General features: G+C 36.2%; 2 protein-coding genes across 4 annotated transcripts; both read right to left on the bottom strand.

The window, feature by feature from the left end:
- Nucleotides 1-2,157: 2,157 nt before the first annotated feature.
- Nucleotides 2,158-8,779, bottom strand: LOC105224809 (uncharacterized). 2 transcript variants are annotated; one of them, XM_011203021.4, is made up of 10 exons: nt 8,350-8,776; nt 7,915-8,272; nt 7,439-7,840; nt 4,929-5,297; nt 4,514-4,867; nt 4,067-4,378; nt 3,775-3,922; nt 3,605-3,717; nt 3,238-3,442; nt 2,158-3,140 (listed from the first exon to the last, which is right to left on the bottom strand). In XM_011203021.4, exons 1-10 carry the CDS (start codon nt 8,563-8,565, stop codon nt 2,570-2,572), a joined length of 3,048 nt encoding a protein of 1,015 aa, XP_011201323.2. In that variant the 5' UTR covers nt 8,566-8,776; the 3' UTR covers nt 2,158-2,569. The 2 variants fall into 2 exon arrangements, with proteins under 2 accessions (XP_011201323.2, XP_011201324.2); XM_011203022.4 differs by lacking the exon at nt 2,158-3,140 and having other exon boundaries at nt 3,262-3,442; nt 3,775-3,936; nt 8,350-8,779.
- A 1,392-nt stretch (nt 8,780-10,171) lies between these two features.
- LOC105224810 (isocitrate dehydrogenase [NADP] cytoplasmic) lies at nt 10,172-19,117 on the bottom strand. 2 transcript variants are annotated; one of them, XM_049461667.1, is made up of 2 exons: nt 18,809-19,117; nt 10,172-11,610 (listed from the first exon to the last, which is right to left on the bottom strand). In XM_049461667.1, exon 2 carries the CDS (start codon nt 11,608-11,610, stop codon nt 10,378-10,380), a length of 1,233 nt encoding a protein of 410 aa, XP_049317624.1. In that variant the 5' UTR covers nt 18,809-19,117; the 3' UTR covers nt 10,172-10,377. The 2 variants fall into 2 exon arrangements, with proteins under 2 accessions (XP_049317624.1, XP_011201325.2); XM_011203023.4 differs by lacking the exon at nt 18,809-19,117 and adding an exon at nt 13,467-13,958.
- Nucleotides 19,118-20,719: the final 1,602 nt, after the last annotated feature.

Here is a 20,719-nt window from a genome sequence, read left to right as displayed (position 1 = left end):
GGGAAGAGTACTCCAATCTGTTGAGCCCCAGGAATAGAGTTTTGAGTTCAAAATAGCACGGATGATTGTCGACTGTTGAATAGTCCAGGATTTCACTGCTTTACTTATTTCTTCGGCTTATTCTTAACCTTACGTATTGATTCGATAAGGAGGATGCGGAGTAACCCTACTGCTAGGTGTTGCTCCAATGATGACAAACTTAATTTAAAACTTATCAATCCAAACAGAGTTAGATCGCCGGGCGTGGGATGTAGTATACTTCTTTTTTCTTCTTTAAGTATGTTGGCGAGACAGTAGGCTCATGAGCTCGTAACCGTCAACGGCTTTTGGAAATAAATCGCTATATTATTGGATGCTGTTGTTTTAAAAATACCAAATAATTATGAGGAAAGCCTGAGTTCAGATGAGTTCCTGAGAGATCAGAGAATAATCTGACTTACAATCACAATATATTAAGATTGCTCTTGGATATCATCATATTGGGTATGTTTATGGGAAGAGCTGACCTTATTCATATCATAACATAAGCTTCAGAAGTGTAGACATAGAAACCAGTTCGCCCTTCCGATCAGCTTAAGATCTAGCTGTTGGTATAGCTCGATGATTTTACGCTGTTACAAATAACCGTTAAATTAACGCAACTATTATGCTATTAGTGTTTCAATGAGAATGCCGTAAAGCAAAGCCCCAAGGGATGAGAAATCCTGTGCTAATATGTTTAAAGTACATAACTCAGAAGTTACTACAGCTTTATCAACCAAAGATGTTCTTTTATGGGGGCCACTGGTCCATATAACGTTATATAAAAAGTCCTAAAAGTACGCGCAGGAAATACTGTAAAAGCGGATATGTTGCATAGGAGTGGGTGTAATAATTAGATAATGGGCGTGACAACGCTCGTTCTTCCTTTTTGCTGCTTGGCGCTAATTGGAGATTTCAAGTGTAGCCAGGTCCTTCTCCACCTGTACTTTTCAATGAAGTGGAGGTCTTCCTCTTCCTCTGCTCCCCCAGGCGGGTACTGCGCCGACTCATCAAACCTTATCATCGTCCATGCCTCTACACCATATAGCAGGAACATAACAGACAGGAATAATGAGTGACTTATATAGTTTGGGCTTTGTTCGTCGAGAGCGGACTTTACTTCTCAATTTCCTACTCAGTCCGAAGTAGCACTTGTTGGCAAGATTTATTCTGCGTTAGATTTAGAGGCTGATATTGTTATTGCTGTTAATAGTGGTTCCAAGATAGACGAAATTATTTACGACTTCGAAGTTATGACTGTCAACAGTGATATAAGGTGGTGAGTGTGTCCATTCCACACTGCCAATTGGTACTGAAAATGCCTAGCATTCTCAGGGCGCTGATCAACGCATTGATTTGATCCGCTGTGCTTTTGAGCGCCGTGGGGCAAGGCTGTCGTCAACAGGTACCCACGTTAAACTCGCCGGACGTTGTCAACAGTGACCTGTCAGCCAAGTCGCGAGTGCGACGACTGTTTGCATGATGCCAGGAGATATTTCGTCTAGCCCACGTATCCAATCTGGAGAAAGCAGAACTAACTAGGTTGTTGTTGAAACTAATGAATATCATCTGCGCACGCCAACGTCTTATAGCAGATGGTACCTTCTCTATTTAGTTCTGCGGCTCGAAATATTTTTTCCAAAAGTAGTAAAAGAAAAGAAGTCGCACGAAAGAAAGTCGTTTTGTCTGAAACGTCGTTTAGTATAAGTCCATGTCTGCTAATGTTACAGTTCGAATATAGGCGTAATCCGACTGATCCATTGATCTGTTCTAATGGCTTCCTCTCATGGAAACGATACAACTTCTTTAGCCAATCCGGTACAACTTCAGATCTCTTCTTTATTAGCGTCGACACCGCTTACGCGGTTATAGCCGAGTTAACAACAGCACGCCAGTCGTTCTACCTTTTCGATGTTTGACGCCAATTGGAGATTCCAAGTGTAGACAGGATCCTTCTCTGGTCTTTCCAACGGAGTGGATGTTTTCCTCTTCATAAACCTTTTAATATTTGCGTACGCTATATCCAAAGATATCCCTAATTTGATCATTGTCAGAAGAATGGTGAGAGCAGAATGATTTTCGTTTAGTGGATTGATGTTTCTACTCCAAAATATATTATGAAGGAAACATATTGTGTTCAACTTATGAAATTATGTGTATTATTTTTTCTCTGGTTTCAAGGTTTTTCTCTTGTTAGGTACATACATGGAATTACAATAATTTAATATTTGTTTTATAAATAAGTAAGTGCCATATATGTATATATAGGAATATACATGTATTTGGAGCCGTTGGCGTTGATATGACCATACAGAATACATATAACAAAGGAAATTATGTATATACATAAATAATAATATTTATGAGTACAACAATTTAATAATATATAAAACTATTAGCTAAATCACATCCAAAAACTGAAAGAGATCCCAATGACGAACTGAAACTCCTACATTAGTCACCTTCTTACTTTTAAAATAATTTGCATCAGATTTGCAATCTAATATCCACTTTCAAACACCCAGATGTACTGCTTTCAAAACACACTTCAAATCAAAAATATCAGTTCTTCATGCTTTGGGTGTTGTTGTCTATTTCCACTTGTACTATTGCATTCCTGTTTAGGTGAAGTGGCTGGACTTAAACGCAATAGTAAATCGGCCGACGAGCTTCTTCTCATTACACCACCACCACAACTGGCGACCCGTTGATGATGACGTTGTTGGCTGCTGGTAGAGTTCGTGAATGATTTGCTGCGCACGTGACGTCTGCCGTGAGAACGTCGAGCATGTATACGATGGCTTACTGCGCCAAAACAAGATACATTACGCTCACAGTCGCTATCCGTTTCGCTACGCAGCAAATGATCCCGTATATACCCTGCATCAGTTGAGTGATTTTTGTGAGTTTGATTTTGAGTTGTAGATGCGATGCAAACATCGGTGGAAGTGGTGTTAAACAAATCGTCATTGCAAACTTGTAAAATTGCGTTACGCTGTTGCTGAGCTGATTGCGATTGATATGACTGTTGATGCAGTCGCCGTGTGTTGATGCAGTGTGCAGAAGGATCTCGCGATAATTCCGAACCAAAGTTGCTAGCATTGCTGAGAAAAAGGTGTCTACAAAGTAGATGTGTCGTGTGAGCGTTTATTGCATTTGGTGGACTTAAACAGAAGCTTGGAACGAGGTCTAAGTACTCAGAAATTCTAAACTTACCGTTCATGTGGCAGATTGGTGCCGTAGTTTAGTACATCAGGGCAATAAGCATCAAAAGGGAATGACTCGGGCACGGAGAAAGTATGACGCAAACGTTGAACCTTGTAGTTATGTGTACCGTTATTTACGACAATCCATGAACGTTTCAAATAAGTTTGCTCGCTGTAATTAGTAGTGCTCTTCGGTCGAGATGAAGCAGCTGAATCTAAAGATAAATCATCGATCAATGAAATCACAATCTATGCTGAATTTAAAGTCAACTATTACTATAATGGTAGTTCGGAGTGGTTTTTCAATACCTTCTATTTTATACTCGTATGGATATACATATATAGTATACATTATGCTATGTAATTAAAATACTTACTATTTTCACTGAGAGCCATTGTTGTTTGTGGTATGCCTAGAGTGAGCGATATATTGAGTGAGTCATCTCGAAATTCGTCACTTCGTTCCTCAAGTTGACTCGGCGTTCCGGCACTACAGACATATTATGCAATAAGTATACCATAAATTGTTGAGATTAAAAATACTTACGAGCTGGCTGTGGCCTCCGGTTGCTCCCCAATGGTAGGGGATAATTCACACCCAATGGGTAGCGATGCCGGGCACGTTGGAATCCCCACGGATTGACAGCAACAGCATCCCTGTGCAGTTGAGCTCGGCTCTGACGCGCCTGCAGCGCCTGTAAACGTGATTCTTAGATTAAATGGATAAAAAAATATTAGCCTTTGAAGAGTTTTTTGGACATATGATTAGTGAAAAGGCACACATGATATTTAAGATGTATATATATGCGCATCGTCAAAAAAAAAAAATGAATTATTACCGCATGCCGCAGTGGCCATCAGTACACGATTGGCTAAATCATTGCAGATTTCCGTATCGGGTATTGCTGCTCCATCTGTGTCGACTGTGCCGCCGAGAGCAAGAGCTGCGGCAGCTGCCGATGTTGTTGGACGCTCACAAACATGAGTATGCGGCACACATGTCGCATGCCCACAATGGTGATGATGGCGACGACGTTGTCGTTGTCGAGCATCACGTATCTCATGTTCCATGCCCACCTTAATAACCTCCTCATAATCTGGTGGTGCTTCATAGCTTGGAGGTTCATCCGGTGTCATCTCCTCTTGTCGATCTGTTGGAGGAAAATTGTGTTAAAATCAGTTCCAGTAAAACAAAAATCCTCATTAAACTTTGTCAACACAAAGGGAAATTTCGATGTACGTACTTTTAGATATACTATATTATATGAACTATTTAAAATACTTACCCAAAAGTTCACTGATAGTTTGCAGATGGTTTTGCAACTCGCGCTGATGGCGTGCTCTAACTCCCATCCGATACAATATGACCATCCAAGCCGTTAAAACGGCAAATATGCCCAGTGTGCTTATTATAAAAATTCCGGTTGCTGTTTTCAAGTCAGGGTACTGCTCAATTTTGGGAAAGTAGTAGTTCGGCTTATGTGAATACCAACGGCGATCATTTTGTAGATGAGCCCAATCTTCCTCACATGACTCTGGCTCGTCTGATCCGTCGCCACAGTGATCGAAACCGTCACAGTGTAACCTAATGGAGATGCAATGGTTGTTACCGCACAGGAATTCAGATCCAATATAGCAATCTAAGTAAGAGACCAACAATTATTTACCGATTCAATTGAAATAAAATTTAGTTTTCCTTACTTAAGTAGTTGAACACACTATAAGATATTGCCAATTTGGATGACATGCCAAAGACACCACGTAAACGTATGTAGTAACCCGTTAATACCGGTACGATATGACTTTCCTTACTCATACCGTTATTGGGCCAAACAACACTCTCTATTTCAGCTGCATCTGATGTGGTGCCTTGACGTATGGTGAGATCGGAGCGTGAAGCCATACCGTGAAATTCCTCGACTCGCAATGATATGTGTGTCTTCATCATCATGTAATTGTTGCCGGGTTTAATTATCCATATACAGTCATAGAATCTTACATCGGTGCTATTTTCAATCATATTCATCATAGTGATTGCACCACCTGGTCCAGATACCATGCCACCGCAGTCTAAAGAGATAGTCGTGTTATATCTGCATACTCGAAATTTTGTTCAACTAACAAGGTTTTCTAACTTTTTATGGTTATATATTAAATCTAGTATAATAACTACATGAGTTATTACAATGTTTCCATCACATAACGGTTATGCTAAAAGTGCGTGTCAACTCTCTAAAGAAGTTTAATGAGAGTTAAGGCTTCAAAAAACTGATTTTTAAGTGGATTAGTCAAAAGAAGAGACCCCCTCATCCTCATCCGAAGCTATCCTAATAGTTGAAAACACTCCAGCTCTGGGAGTATTCGACGCAGTACACGTAGGGAAAGCAGAGAAAGGGGAAGACTTCGTAGGAAAGACCCGTAGCTCCCCGAATATATGAAACCACTCCAGCTCTTAGAGTATTCGACGCAGTATATGTCGGGGAAGCAGAGGATGGGAAAGATCTTCACTTCGTAGGAAAGACCAGGGGAGCAGGACCTGGCTACCCTTGGAATTTCCAATTGGCGCCAAACAGCGAAAAGGAATAACAGCGTAAGCGGTGTCTACGCCTATAAAGAAGAAGAAGAAGTTGGAAGGTTTTTCATTGGTCGTGACACTGCCTACTTTTAGTGAATAACAATTTAGGAAAATGTCTAATGTCGATTTTATAACGTATTTCCCACTTCCTTCATTTAATTCTTGAAAATTTTGAGATTATATGACATTCGACTGTTCCTGAACCTAGTCCTTTCATACTTCTTTACCTTTATTCTTATGTTTGTTAGTACTAATCGCGTGTTATTTTCTTGTCCAGTACAAAACTAATTACATCGGCCATGTAAGACTTAAGCCATTGGTACAAGGCCAAATTGCCGACAAAGCCAATGAAGAAGAATAATATTATGTACACAAATCGAAAGAAATACGTAAGCAAAGAAAAGTCAATAAAGCAAACAGAGTGCATTGATTTTCTTGCACGGAAATTCAGTACATTTAATTTTAGGTCAAATGCTAACCTCTCCATGGCTATCCGATATTCTTCTCCGCGGTTGTGAGTACTCACCTACCTGTGTCTCTCATTCATATTATATTAACATGTGTAGTATATGTATGTCTTTTTCTTGAATAATGTAAAAAAGACAATAATATCATGGAAGACCTTCTAATGTTTTTATTACTATCTGCAGTAGTCTGGTGTTTAACGTTGGATTTTAACCTTTGTAGACAAAATTTTACAATTAAGAAACCAATGAAGGCATCAATCATCAGCTCTTGACATAAAATGGTATGAATTATGGTGATAAAGGAAGTTGTTTGTGCTGGCTATTATTGGGTAATTAAAAGTATGTGGATATAAGTATGCTATGTATAGTCATAAAATATATAAGTAAGTACAGACATATATTCTAACATAATCTTGGTTTTTATACTAGAAGCATTACAAGTTAAATTTGCTTGGAAAGCTACTTTTTGATTGAGAAGTACTCTTAGAGATACGGTTTGGTGCGGATTATGGGCCGGCGGCATCTTGGGCCGTACTTCTTCTGTGATGATTAAGACCGAAACGTTACTGTGAATGGGAATCGCTACCGCTCAATGATAACTGAATATTTTTGGCCCGAATTGGATGACATGGACTTGGACAGTATGTGATTATAACATAACGGCGGCACAAGGTACACGGCGAATCACAGCGAATGTCATAGTCGATTTATTGAAAACTGAATTTGGTGAACATGTTACCTCACGAATTGGCCAGTCGTGCGATTTAACGCCGTTAGACTATTTTCTGTAGGGCTAGGTCAAGTCTATGGTCTATGCCAACAAACCAGCGAAGATTGATGAACTTCATTCGAATATCAAACGTGAAATTGCAGCAGTTACGACCGATTTATGCTTGAAAACCGACGAATACTGGCCATGCAAAAGAAATGGAGTTCCATACATGATGGCATCGAATGTATTTTCACAGGAAAAAAGAATTTCATTGACATCCCAAACCGTTTTTGTTTTATTAAAAAAAAAACTTTTGTAGCGCTCTTATTGAAAAACACAAGTGTGTCGAATAGAAACGGTTAAGAGAGATTTTAGGGGAAGCCTTTTTACTACATCCAAAATACACTCACTCACACAAAGTGATTTAATTATTGTTTCCAATATCATAGTGACTTACCTGTATATGGCACTAATCTGTCTTCCTTCAATTGCTTGGATGAGACAAAAGTGATTTCACCGCGAAACCCAACACCGGTATTGCCATTTCCACGAAATTGAAGTAAGAGTGATTTGCCGTTGCTAATAGTGATGGGCGGGCGAAAATGTTCACCGGTATACGAGTCCAACATTTGTCCGTTTGAATCGAATATTTCCAGTGTGGAAGTGAGCCCTAATTGAAAATCGGTAAAATCCAGTCGAACCTGACAGTTTTCCGATTCACATGTTAGTATGTGCTCGATGCCGTAATCTCGCGGATACGGCATTGGAAAATAAGGTGTTGATATGACATGCGGCTCATTTTTGGAGTAGTTGCTGATTATCGCCTGTCTTGGCGAGCCGCTTACAATCTTAACATTTCCTGATTTGGAATACACAGCATATATAATTTTGTTTTAATAAAAAAAAATGTTTGGGAGAGTTTAAATCACATACTTTCCGAGAAATATTGTAGCGAAAATACATGACTGTTGGTGGCGCGATAAAAAAATTTCAGCAACAATGTACGCGTTTTGCTGCGAAAAACCTTGCCATCACCGCAGAATTCCTGCCCCGAAAGTGTGGTATCATATGGAGGTTCTGAAAATTGTATGTGTTCGCAAGGACATAATGAGGATTTTCCAATACCGGAATTAGCAATGCGTTCGCATGTTTTTGAGAAGTTAACGTGAATGAACGTTATACGGATGACGCATTCAGCACAGGTTACAAGCTCCAAATTACACTGATACCAAATATCGGTGCTACTGCGATTCTTCATTTGGCTGGGATTTGTGGGTGAGAAGAGCGTGCTCTACGATATTGAAAAAAAATAAAATACTTTAAAATATCCATTTGCAAAAAAGCGGAGGATATGAAGTAGTTACACACTCGGAAGGCCGATGTGGTCACGTTGCGTGCATGCAAATCGCCACGTTCGCCCAATTCCAGAAAATGTCGACGTCCATTCCAATGATTACAGATATCGAGATCGCGAAACGTGTTCGAAGGATACCCGTTCACCGGCACCGAAACATATCCCACCAATAGCAATATGGTAAATGTAAAGGTCACACATTTTGCTAAAAAATGTTTGCTTTTTTGCATATCCAAATTCAACTTCAACTTAGTGATATTTATGTAGGTTTCAATAGATAAAATAAAATAATACTTTTTGCGGTTGTATAACGAATTTGAAAATCAATGCAGGTCCTTGCGAGGGGTATATTGAATTAGTGTCTTTTGTTTTTAATTTTCCACGCGTTTATTGGTGCAAGCATCTTGCACGTTTGAATATTACCGAAAGACTAAAACTAGCACCTCCGCAAATCTAATAAGTTTTAGTTTTTCCACAGTTCAATAGAAGCCCTAGAAGCGCCTGTCAGCGCGCACTGGACAGTACAAATTTTAAAAAGTAAAATGAAAATGTATGTACTAGTACTACTACTGCATTTGTCTTCCGATGGGTTAAAGACCTTTTGGAATGTACTGCAGAGGGTGGGGAATACATATTCGCATTCGCTTAAATATGAATTACCGACATCGTTTGGAACTCAGCATTGTATGTGGGAGACGGAATTTCACGACTGGTAGACTATTACGTAGGCGTCAAGATTTCAAAGAATTTAAAATCCGACACATAAAATGCTATGGATTCACATTTACATATATACAAATGTTATCAATATACTCGTACTTCGGTGGCGGAAAAGTCCACGCTTAGACAAGAGTTCGCACCACAAGCAAAATATCTATATTCTTGTTATAGAGTAATAAACGTAACTAGAATGCAGTCAAAAGGTACCTCTCTCATCCGAGGTTGTTGTTTCCTTTTAATTGTTGTCGTTTTTTACGTGGCGGGTTCCAAACACAGCTACGACAATGGGGAGGGATGTTTCGCCTTCAAACCGTTGTTTTTTTTTTGGCTGCCCAGAGGATACTTGATCTAGGATCGGAGGCGTGAGCTGGTTGAGCCCTGGCTACTTCCAAGTGAAAGGCCCTCAGAGAACTTTCCTCACTTGCGTGAACTTTTACTCATGACTCCATCCTCGAAGTCCAAAGACGAACAAAGACCAAACTCTACAAATCACTCATAATCCCCGTCTTGCTATATAATTCAGACGTATGGTCGATGATCTGATGAGTCGACGTTACAAGTTTTCGGAAGATTTATGGCCCATTGCGCATTGGTAACAGCGAATATCGCAGTCGGTGGAACGATGAGCTGCACGAGATACGACGACATGGGCGTAGTTCAGCGAATTACAAGATAGCAGCTAAGCTGGCTAAGTCATGTCGTCCGAATGGATGAAAACACTCCAGTTCTAAGAGTATTCGACGTAGTATCCACCGGGGGAAGCATAAGAAAAAATCGTTGGAAAGACTTGGTGGAGAAGGACCTGGCTACACTTGGAAACTCCATTTGGCCAAACAGCGAAAAGAAAGAACGACTGGCGTACTGCTGTTAACTTAGCTATAACCGCGTAAGCGATGTCTACGTAAAGAAAAATTTTTGGTATCGAAAAGACGCTACCAGCACAAATGAGAAAAAAAGAAAATTAAGTGAGCTAACATCTTCGATATCACAGTGGAACCCATGCCATCTTTTCGAATTAAAATAAAAAACTTTTCCGCAAATGTTGTATGATGATATCCAGCTACAAATTGAAAATGTGAGATACCGGCGTCTAAGCCGGTAAAAAAATAAAACCACTTGTTCAAAGTACTACATACATTTATTGAATATAAAAGCATTTATTGATCTTTTGAAGTTGTAAACAATTTAATGATGTGAAAAAATATATAACACACTGGGCATAAACATTATTAAGTTTCACATTTACATTCCACAAAACCATCACTTGCATATTATAGATGTGAACGGCTTTCTTTTGCATAACGCAGCTCTGTATCAGGAAGTCACTTCGCAAGTGCTTTTTGCAGATTCTCTGCTAGCTTATCCATAAATTCGAATGTTTCCAAGTAATCGCTACGTTGCACATTGTTCATGCCCTTGATGCAGATCGCCAAATCTTTGGTCATGCTACCCGATTCGATGGTATCTACGCACACTTTCTCAAGAGTTTCGGCAAACTGCTTCAGGCTTTCATTATTGTCCAAATGTGCACGGTGCAACAAGCCTCTGGTCCAAGCGAAGATCGATGCGATGGGGTTGGTTGAGGTTTCTTTGCCTTGTTGGTACATACGATAGTGACGTGTCACTGTACCATGTGCCGCCTCCGACTCGACAGTCTTACCATCTGGGCAAATTAGTACGGATGTCATTAAACCGAGTGAGCCGAAACCTTGAGCAACTGAGTCGGATTGTACATCACCGTCGTAGTTCTTGCAGGCCCAAACAAAACCGCCCTCTGATTTCATGCAATACGCAACCATATCGTCGATCAGACGATGCTCATACCAGATGCCTTGCGCTTCGAATTCCTTCTTGTATTGCTTGTCGTAGATATCTTGGAATATATCCTTGAAACGGCCGTCATACTTTTTCAAAATAGTATTTTTTGTGCTCAAGTAGAGAGGAAGTTTTCGTGATATCGCATATTTCATAGAAGCGTGCGCGAAATCAACTATGGAATCGTCTGTATTGAACATACCCATGGCGACGCCAGAGCCTTTGTATTGGTAAACTTCATGTGAAATGGTTTCACCACCATCGCTTGGCTTGAAAGTGAGAGTCAATGTACCAGCACCAGGTACTACGAAATCTGTAGCTTTGTATTGATCACCGTGCGCATGACGGCCAATAACAATAGGCTTCTCCCAACCAGAAACCAAGCGTGGAATATTCTTGCAGACGATAGCTTCACGGAAAACAGTGCCGCCAAGAATGTTACGTATGGTGCCATTGGGTGATTTCCACATTTTCTTTAGGTTGAATTCCTCCACACGTTTCTCATCGGGAGTGATGGTGGCACACTTAATACCCACATTGAATTTCTTAATCGCTTCAGCGCAATCGATTGTGACCTGATCTTCAGTTTTGTCACGATATTCCATGCCAAGATCGTAGGTATGTAACTCGATGTCGAGGAAAGGCAAAATTAATTTGTCCTTAATCGAGGACCAAATAATGCGGGTCATTTCATCGCCGAGAATGTCCACAACGGGACCAGCGCGAATTTTGTTGGCCATCTAAAAGACGAAAAATAAAATTGTTAATAATTTGTTTGTATGTACTATATGTTAGTAGTATTGAAAAAATGTTTAAATATAAACATATGACATTATTTATTTATAACTTCATATCTTTTGAAGAAAATTATCTTTATGAGATCTTACTAACTTAACTTATTATTCATTTTTAAAAAATTTCTGTTGAAACCAGATTAGGTATTATCGCGTTGAACGAAAATATACCCTGAGAACCGAAAAATTCTCAGACACATGTTTCAAAACTTGGTTTATATAGGGAGTTAAACAAACATTACTAATGACATGAAGTCTGTTCAGTTTAGACGTCTGGTTTTCAATGAGGCAATATTTCTTCGTAGTTTGTATTTTTGAAACCTATTACTTCAGTTATACTCAGTTTGCTTTGCTATTTTATAATGGCTAGACTCATTACGTAACAACGTTTTCAAATGGGCTCTAAAAGATGTTTCACAAGAATTTTTTATTCAGAAATGAGACTCACTTTTGGTGGAATGGATAAGTTAATAAATAAAATCCTCGCATTTGGGATGATCATAATCGACAAGTTATTGTTAAGAGCCACAACATTCTCAAAAATCACTGTTTGAATATGGCAGAGGGAATCATTGGCCAATATTTTTAAAAAATTCTTGAATTGAAAAATGTTGATGAGGACGATCTTCGGTTCTAACAAGACTACTTGCCACACAGCCTACGAAAAAATTAATTTATTGAAGGAAACTTTTTGTGAGCGTATTATTTCGCGTCGTAGACCTCCAAGATCATGCGATTTAACCTAGCTGGACAATTTTTTGTGGGCTTATGTGAAGTCGCTGTCTACGCAGATATGTCCGAGTTGATTGACGCCTTGAAACAGAATGACCTCAACTGTCACAAAAAGCGAAAATTGTAACCTCGTAAGCCTTGACCGAACTAATTTTTAAAATATATTGGCAAGCTCTTATCTTTGAAATAAAGCTAAATTCTTGGACAGGAGGATGGAACCATATAAAGAAGCTCAAGATATTATTGGAAATAACATTACATTATATGAGTTTAGTCCTTCTTGAAAATTTTATGTCTAAGAAAACCTCTTTCGAAGAGGACTCATTGAGTGGACAATTTTGACAGATTAAATTATTAAAAATAACAAAACAACAAATTCTCAGATTAGCTCAATTCAATATAGAACTCAATCAAAATTACAAATCAATGGAAAATGAATGTTCGACATGAAATAATCGTAAAGTTCTCGAAACATGCTCACTAGTAAGCCTAGGGTAAAATAACTTATGAGGAAGGAAAATCAATTACAGCTAGTAGTCAGCTTAGTAGTCCAAAAAAAAACTCTTTCAATATTGCAAAATCAAAGGATGGATGTTCCTGTTGCAAGATCCTATTATTAATAATATGATAAATATACGTTGAAAAATAAGTATATTTAACTTAATTTTTTCCGTGCAAGCTTTTATAGTAAATTTTCAATATGATATGCGATTCGGTTCCCATTATCACATATGGTAATAATTCACACACCTAGAAACAGTATGATCTGTATTTAATTATTTAGTTTAATGTTTGCTTGCCAGCTAAGTGTTTACTTTTTCGACGCTGTATATGTAATATCACATTCTAACTAATATAAGTATGTACATACATGGTAGTACATACAATTATTAAATTACTATTTATTTACAACATAAATGAAATAAGTATTTTGTTTTAAACGAATGTTAGCAACTTTGTCATATTATGATGACCCACTCTGATATGTTCGATGTAATATACATATGAATTAATACAATTTTGAAAATTCTAAAATTTTTATTTTTTTTTTCATTGAAAACTTGCCTTACCCCAGCGTTGTTCGAGATGGCGGCGGTAAAAGCTCGCAAAAATGTTGGAGTGTATGAACGAGCGTAGCGTAAAGAGTGCATTTTGGTGGAATATTTATAAATATATCTGCAGCTTTTATTATTGGTTTCTTTGATTGACTCTATACTTTGCTTTGTTGAATAAATTTTTTTTGTTCAGCTGTGAGTATTTCTTTTTGCAATTATAACACTTTTAACGGAAACATGTAATGGTCTTAACACGAACTTTTTACACAATGAATTGGTAATACGAGAATTATTATTGTACGCTCTTTGTAAGTGGCTATTGAGGCATTATGCAATGGGCAGAGTGCTTCAGACGGTCAGCCTTTGTTTTTATTTTTACTAGAAGTGAACTGATAAGCCTGTTATGGCAGTGTTTGCTTGTGCGTGATAACGGTTCAATGGTTCGACAGGCACATGTTCGATGCAATCATATGTATGTATGTATGTATACGTGTATGTATTGTATGCATATGCTATAAGACGTTGGAAGAAAGAAATTATGGCAACAAAGTTTTTGTCTTTCTACTCAAAAACTTTTCATTAAAAACCATTAACTAGGCAAAAAGAACAAGTGAGGGCCCAAAAAACCTGACACAAACTGGGCCCAACTTTCTAAGAGCTTTAAAGACCGCAATGTTATTATTTTATTATACTGATAAGGAATTTATTCACAGACCTATGTACTTACTCTGATTTGTTTATATTCAAACACAATTCGATAATGCTTCAGCTCTATTGTAAAATTACATGTGCGAGTATGTGTGCACACTTTATAGCTCTAATCTAGTGCAATTTTATAGGTACTGTGTATTTTGCATTTAAACTTTATTTTGAAAAAGGTCTGTATAATACAAATTAATCTTGTGAGCGGCTCTCAGATATTATAGGCATTGTTTTAACTTTTATCCATGGATCAGGAAAATTTTTTTCCTAATACTATGCACATAGATACATATAGTATAACTATCAACTTTATTCCATTCGGAAAACCAAAATTTTTCGTATTAATGTCCTTGACGAAATCAATTTACAGTTTTCAGTCAAACTGTATTTTTGGGTAAACTTGTTGATGATGGTATAATACAGTGTCTACCAATAAGGAAGGTGGTATTTGACAGTTCGTGGCGGCCATATGTTTGTTTACGAATTTGTGTCTAATTTTGTCAGTGTGATCATGTTTCTCTTTGGGATGGTGGGAAATTTTCCAAAATTATGACGTTCTCGAAAAAAAGTTTAAAAAGTTCATCTAAACTTTTCAGATGAAGCCCATTTCTGGCTTATGGCTTCGTCAACAAACGAAATTTAAGTTCTCATGTGGTTCGATTGTCTCACGCAATTGCGGATTGTGGTATGACCGTATCATCGGGTCTTGGATCTTTCGAAATGAGGCAGGTTAGCGTTAGAACACCATGTTGGCAGACATTTTTTTGGAAATTGGTGAAATCGACATGGACGATCTCTATTTCCAAAACGAAATGGATAAACATATATACATATGTATTGCGGGAAAAGTTTGGCGACTTGTTGATTTCGAGAAATTACCCAGTCAAATGGATGGAAAGATCATGCGATTAACCGCTTCTAGATTATTTTCGGTGGAGGTAGGTTAAATCAAAGGCTTACTACAATAAATCAGCAACGTTCGAGAAGCTCGAAGACAGCAGTCAACGTACTATAGCAGAAATTCTTGCCGAAATTGTTGACTGAATATATACACATGTATGTAAATAATTCTAATTAAATGATAATTTGGCCTATATACAATAATTAGTATCGATTGCATAGTAGTTGTAGATTTTGATTTAAAATTTGTTCCACAACTAATTTCCTATCAACACAATTAGTATTTGAAGTACCCAATTATTTACTCCAAAGTAATATCTTATAAGCATACGTGCCACTGTGAACATACTTATTTGCACACATGAACACGAACATATTGTATCTGCATACAAACATTTGTACACAAATACATTGGTACGAAGTTCTCGTTAGAACCTACATCCATATATACAAACAACAATACATACATATGTATGTATTGACAAATTTTTTGTCTAGGTAAATGCATAAAAACATGCAGCAAGTATTTTGATTATTTTCCTCTTTATCAGAGAACGGTTTCACAAAAAATATCACAAAATAACACCACAACACCTCTTAAGCACATCTAATTTATGTGATATCGGGCACTATCACACCACTTGCCGGCTTTAAAATGCGCTGTACTATATAAACTGATTACGTCCCAATGACACGACAAATATCCATCTTCTCCGACTTGGCTACAATTGAGAACCTACCCAACACACACACACACACACAAAATATATTTCACTGAGCAGATAGACGGGTTGCAGTGTTGCCGTTATGTTATGTATGTCTTAAGGAAAAGGCCGAAAATGTGTACATTTACATATTATTTATTTATTTAATAGTTTTTCAGTATTTAAGAACTAATTTGTAAGTCAACATTCTTAGAGTAAAATAAAAATATGTATTTGTGTATACCAGCATTTACTCAATAATATTTGTTATTTTTTATTTCTTGAGGCTATTTAATAAGTAAATAATATTTTTATTATAAGATGCAAATATTTACTAACTGTTATAAAATGCATATATATGTAACTTGTGTCATAAGATAACAATTAATAGTACTATTACAAATACACCACTTGCACAAACAAAGCATAAAGAACTCAAATGGGCTTATATCAGAACTTTTTTATAAGCATTATTTACAATAAGCGCTTAATTTATGCAATGTTATGATATTTTTAAGGTATCATTTAAGGCCGAATTTACTGAATTTGTTTATATATTTTTTTATAAAAAATATTATTTTCGCTGAAAGCAAAATATTTCACAAAAAGTAGCAGTTTGTCACAAATGTAGCACTTTGATACTTTTTGCAGAAAACGGCAACATTGATTTGCTGGTGAGCGAAATTCTACTCATATCAAGAAATCAACAATGTGGAATGTATTGGTTTTAAAAAAACCACATATTAAATATTAAAAATTAGGTATTATATTTGAATATAATTTCGCGTTTGGAACGAGTTTTGAAAGTTTAACGACATTTTATTGACTTATTTATTCGAAATAAAAAAATATATAGTACAAATGTTATAAAATTAATAAAATATATATAGGGGATTCACAACTTGTCATAACTCATCGTAAAATCATAAAATTATTACACTTGTTTACAAAAAAAAAAGAGTTTACGCAATAACAATTTTGAATTTTTTTGGTTCTCTGTAACTTATATCTTTATGAAAGCTAATAGATTACAAATTTAAATGGGCTTCTGTTGTAAAACATATGTATATGCGAATATATTCCACGGCTATAAAGTTGTTACACAAAATAAATGTGTGACATAAGCAAATCTGTTAAATATTTGTTTGCTAATTTATTCGCAAGTGGAATCTTCATCTTATCAGTGGTTGTCTACATTCACAGGAAGCGCCTGCAGTGACTGAGCAATTAAGTTTGGTTCGGAAAGAAATCAAAAGCGCGTGAAATATTTCGTAACATTTTGCGATTAAAGATTAGTGACGAATGGGTTTTGGAAGTGATGAGAGATTTTTGTTATTATTTTTTAATACTTGTCTTTGTATGTATGTATGTAAGCATGTACCCACATTTAACACTGCTAGTCGCTATGTGATTATTAACAAATATTTAAGATAGAAATACATAATATACAATCTTATCAGCCACTCGGAGGCTTGACAGTCTTATGTTAACTTGCTGAAAAATATAATATAATACTCTAATGTATAGATAAATTTGTAGTTTAATCGTTGCATACATATCAAGGACCAAAGAAGTATAGGAGTACATATGTATAAGGTTTTAGTAACAGAAAATAAATAAAATATTTTTTTTTTTAGTTAGAATAATGAACATCCGCATATCATACTTTCGCTCTGTTTCCTTTAATATATAAAATCGAATATACATAAATATGAATATACATATGTACATAGTTATATTCAAGTTAATATGTGAGCAGTCTGGATCTTTTCAAGAAATTTTTTATAAAAAAAGGGAACATCTCCATATACATTGACTAAAACTTATTCTTCCTGACCAAAATCTATTTTCGCTCGATTCCCTTAACATATTAATCAAGTTAATATGTGAGCAGTCAAGATCGTTTTTAAGAAATTTAATTTTTTTTATTAAAAATAGTGAACATCGGCATATTCATTGACTAAATTACCTATATTCATTGACTAAAAACTTATTTTCCCTAACCAAAATCTAGTTTCGCTCTGGTTGGTTACCTTAACGTTTTCTCATATGTATCTTTATAAGCTCTCCAGTTTTAAGTTTTCTTTCCGAGCGAATTTGTGGATGGTAAACTGTATTTACTGTTGTGATGTGTTTGAAGAGAGCACCAATGCATTTTTACACTTTCATGAAAATAAAAATGTACCGGTACATTTTATATTCAAAATGCATTATAGAATTTTAAAACAAATAACTTAAACTGCCTGGAAACTGGGGTGTGTCTGAGGAAATAACAATTTGTACTAACAAACACATATGTATGTATGTGTACAAGTATTTATAAATATAAAGGCGATAATTTTAAAATAATTCAGTTTAATTGATTCATAAGAGAGATATTTTAATATGCTACTGTCTGTTTACATTTTGGGAACGTATTGAGTCCCTTAAAAGAGTGAAACTCGTTAAACTCGATTTACATTCTATATTGGGACTACGCGCCTTTGTGGACGTCCAAATGCATTTGCATACATTGACCTATGCACGACTGTATTAATGCATGCATTAAGCTTAGAGAGACGTGGCAGTTGAACATTGATCCCACTTGCCGGCGAATTAACAAACACACCTTGGGTCAAATATCAAGTATATGCATTCAAAATGAATTAAATTGTTAAGCGACTCTTAAAATTGCATCCAGGTCAAAATTACTTACAGTACATGTGTATGTACATATGCATGTATGTGTGTTTATGTAATTATGTTTATTTGCAAGTGCATTTTTCGCAATATCACGCATACATATATACATATGTACATCTACATAACTTGGACCAGCCCACAATGCCTCTTCCTTTACCTTATTCCACCAGATAAGCAGGTGAGAGAGTGTGTGAATATATGTATGTATTTAAATGTATGTACATATGCGCAAATATTTACCTTCGTATGTGCAAATATAGATTTAACAAACAATATTCAGATATAGAAGATATGATAAAACACTTTTGCACACGCCAATTACTGTGTATGCACCTATACATTCAGTTATAAGTTATTGTCAACACTCACCTTTCCTTATTTACTCGGTTTAATCTAATAAGCGAAATCACTAGGATACTTTTGTATGTTAGTTAACTCTGATGGACACCGGCTGAAATATATATGTTTGCACTACTGGTCAATATGGCAAAGCTCTCAAAGTAACTCAACCACTCGCGACAATTGATATAAAAACACTGAACAACTGAAAAGTGTACTCAAATTCTGAACTGCGTGCTGGGTAGAAATCAGCCGATGCCCGCAGAAAATGAAAAAACACAAACAAAAACCTGAATGGATTGAGAACTAAAAGCTACAACACAAACAATGTCTGTGATAAAATTGGCTACACACAATCAATGCATATGTGCTTATGTACGGATGCATGCCAGGGTTGCATTTGAAAGGTTTAAAGCTTGAGCTTTTCCCAAAGTTATAACACACTCATTTACAAAAAGTGAGTTGACTCAAAAGTAGGGCCAACACATTTAATAATAATCAACCGTTTTTTGTTCTTTGGTATATTAGAAGTACGCTTAATTATGTAGATAAAAGATTTCACCTGTCACAGACGGCCACTGTATACTTTTATTACAAATAAGCCAAGGCTATATATTTTGTTTAGTATATGAAATAATTTAATCTCATTATTACAAGTATATCGCCCTCTTTATGTTATGCATAAGGTGAATCGGAAGTATAAAAATTATTATTTTGAGTATATTATAGAAACATGAAATAGATTTCAACTATCCACAGCAAGCTAAATGCTCTACATTTGCTCAATAAAATTAATCCATTCAACTTCGCTGAGATAATTTCCTTATTAACCGATGTAATCGGTATAAAGTGGAAGCATTATATTGGGTTTTTGTAACTAGGAGAAGCCTCGGCTGTTTTTATTGCAAATTTACGTACATTTTTGACTTAAAGTTAAATGGTGGTATGAAGATTCTCATATGAGGTACATTTGTTATTTGAAAGAGTATCTAATTGTTTCAAGTTTTGTTTCGATATCTTAACTAATGTTTCATTTGTATATTGTAAAACAAACGTTCCAAGAAGTATTTGAATAAGAAGGTAATTTTTTTCACATCCTTCTATCTGCCGAAACAATTCGACTCGTCGTACTGGTGTTCAATCTAGCTTCATGTTCTAAATTTATATTTGTATTTGGGTGAAATGAAGACATAAATTTAAATTTTGCTGATAAGAAAAAGTTGAGATTTATGAATGATGTGCTTTGGCAAACTTATCAGCACAGCCTATAAATATGCAACATTAGTTTCTTCTGGTTTTATGGAACGTTTGAATTTGAATGGAGAAATTGTATGCAGTGAAATATACCCTGCTTGATACCTATTGGTAAAATTACTGGTTAATTACTCAACAGCGCTACCAGAGATTTCTGTTCAAGTTTCTATGAGTTTATTAAATCCCAATTGACAATTCTGGCCAAAACTTTACTTGCTGGATATTAAGCTTTCTCGTGTCGCAAAGGTATTATTATTGAATGTTCGAAATTTGATCGTCTTTGCGTTAAAGTAAATTTGTAATGTATGTTTAAGAAATGTAAGAGCTTAATATTGGGTATTCGAAAAAGTCCTTTCGTATTGTCAATAGATGTCGTTGCAGTCGTATATCTTCAGTGCTACCAATCACATTGTGTCATACCATATAGTGTTGGAAAGGTGAGATTTTAAGTTTGATTTAACCAACAGCAGTTCAAAAGTGAATGAAAATAATCCAGAAATTCGCTATACTTTGAAATTTTTGTATAAAAAAGGAATGAATGCCACGCAAGCCACCAATGAAGTTTGTGAAGTTTACGGAAACGATGTTGTTCCAGTTTGTATATAACAACCGTTCTGGAAAATTTGATGCGCAAGATGCACCTCGCTCTGGTCGACCAATCGTTGAAAAAGTCGATGAAATTATGGA

Source organism: Bactrocera dorsalis, unplaced genomic scaffold (genome assembly GCF_023373825.1).
Source record: "Bactrocera dorsalis isolate Fly_Bdor unplaced genomic scaffold, ASM2337382v1 BdCtg077, whole genome shotgun sequence".
NCBI classification, from domain to species: domain Eukaryota; kingdom Metazoa; phylum Arthropoda; class Insecta; order Diptera; family Tephritidae; genus Bactrocera; species Bactrocera dorsalis.
This window is presented reverse-complemented; position numbering and strand designations above follow the sequence as displayed.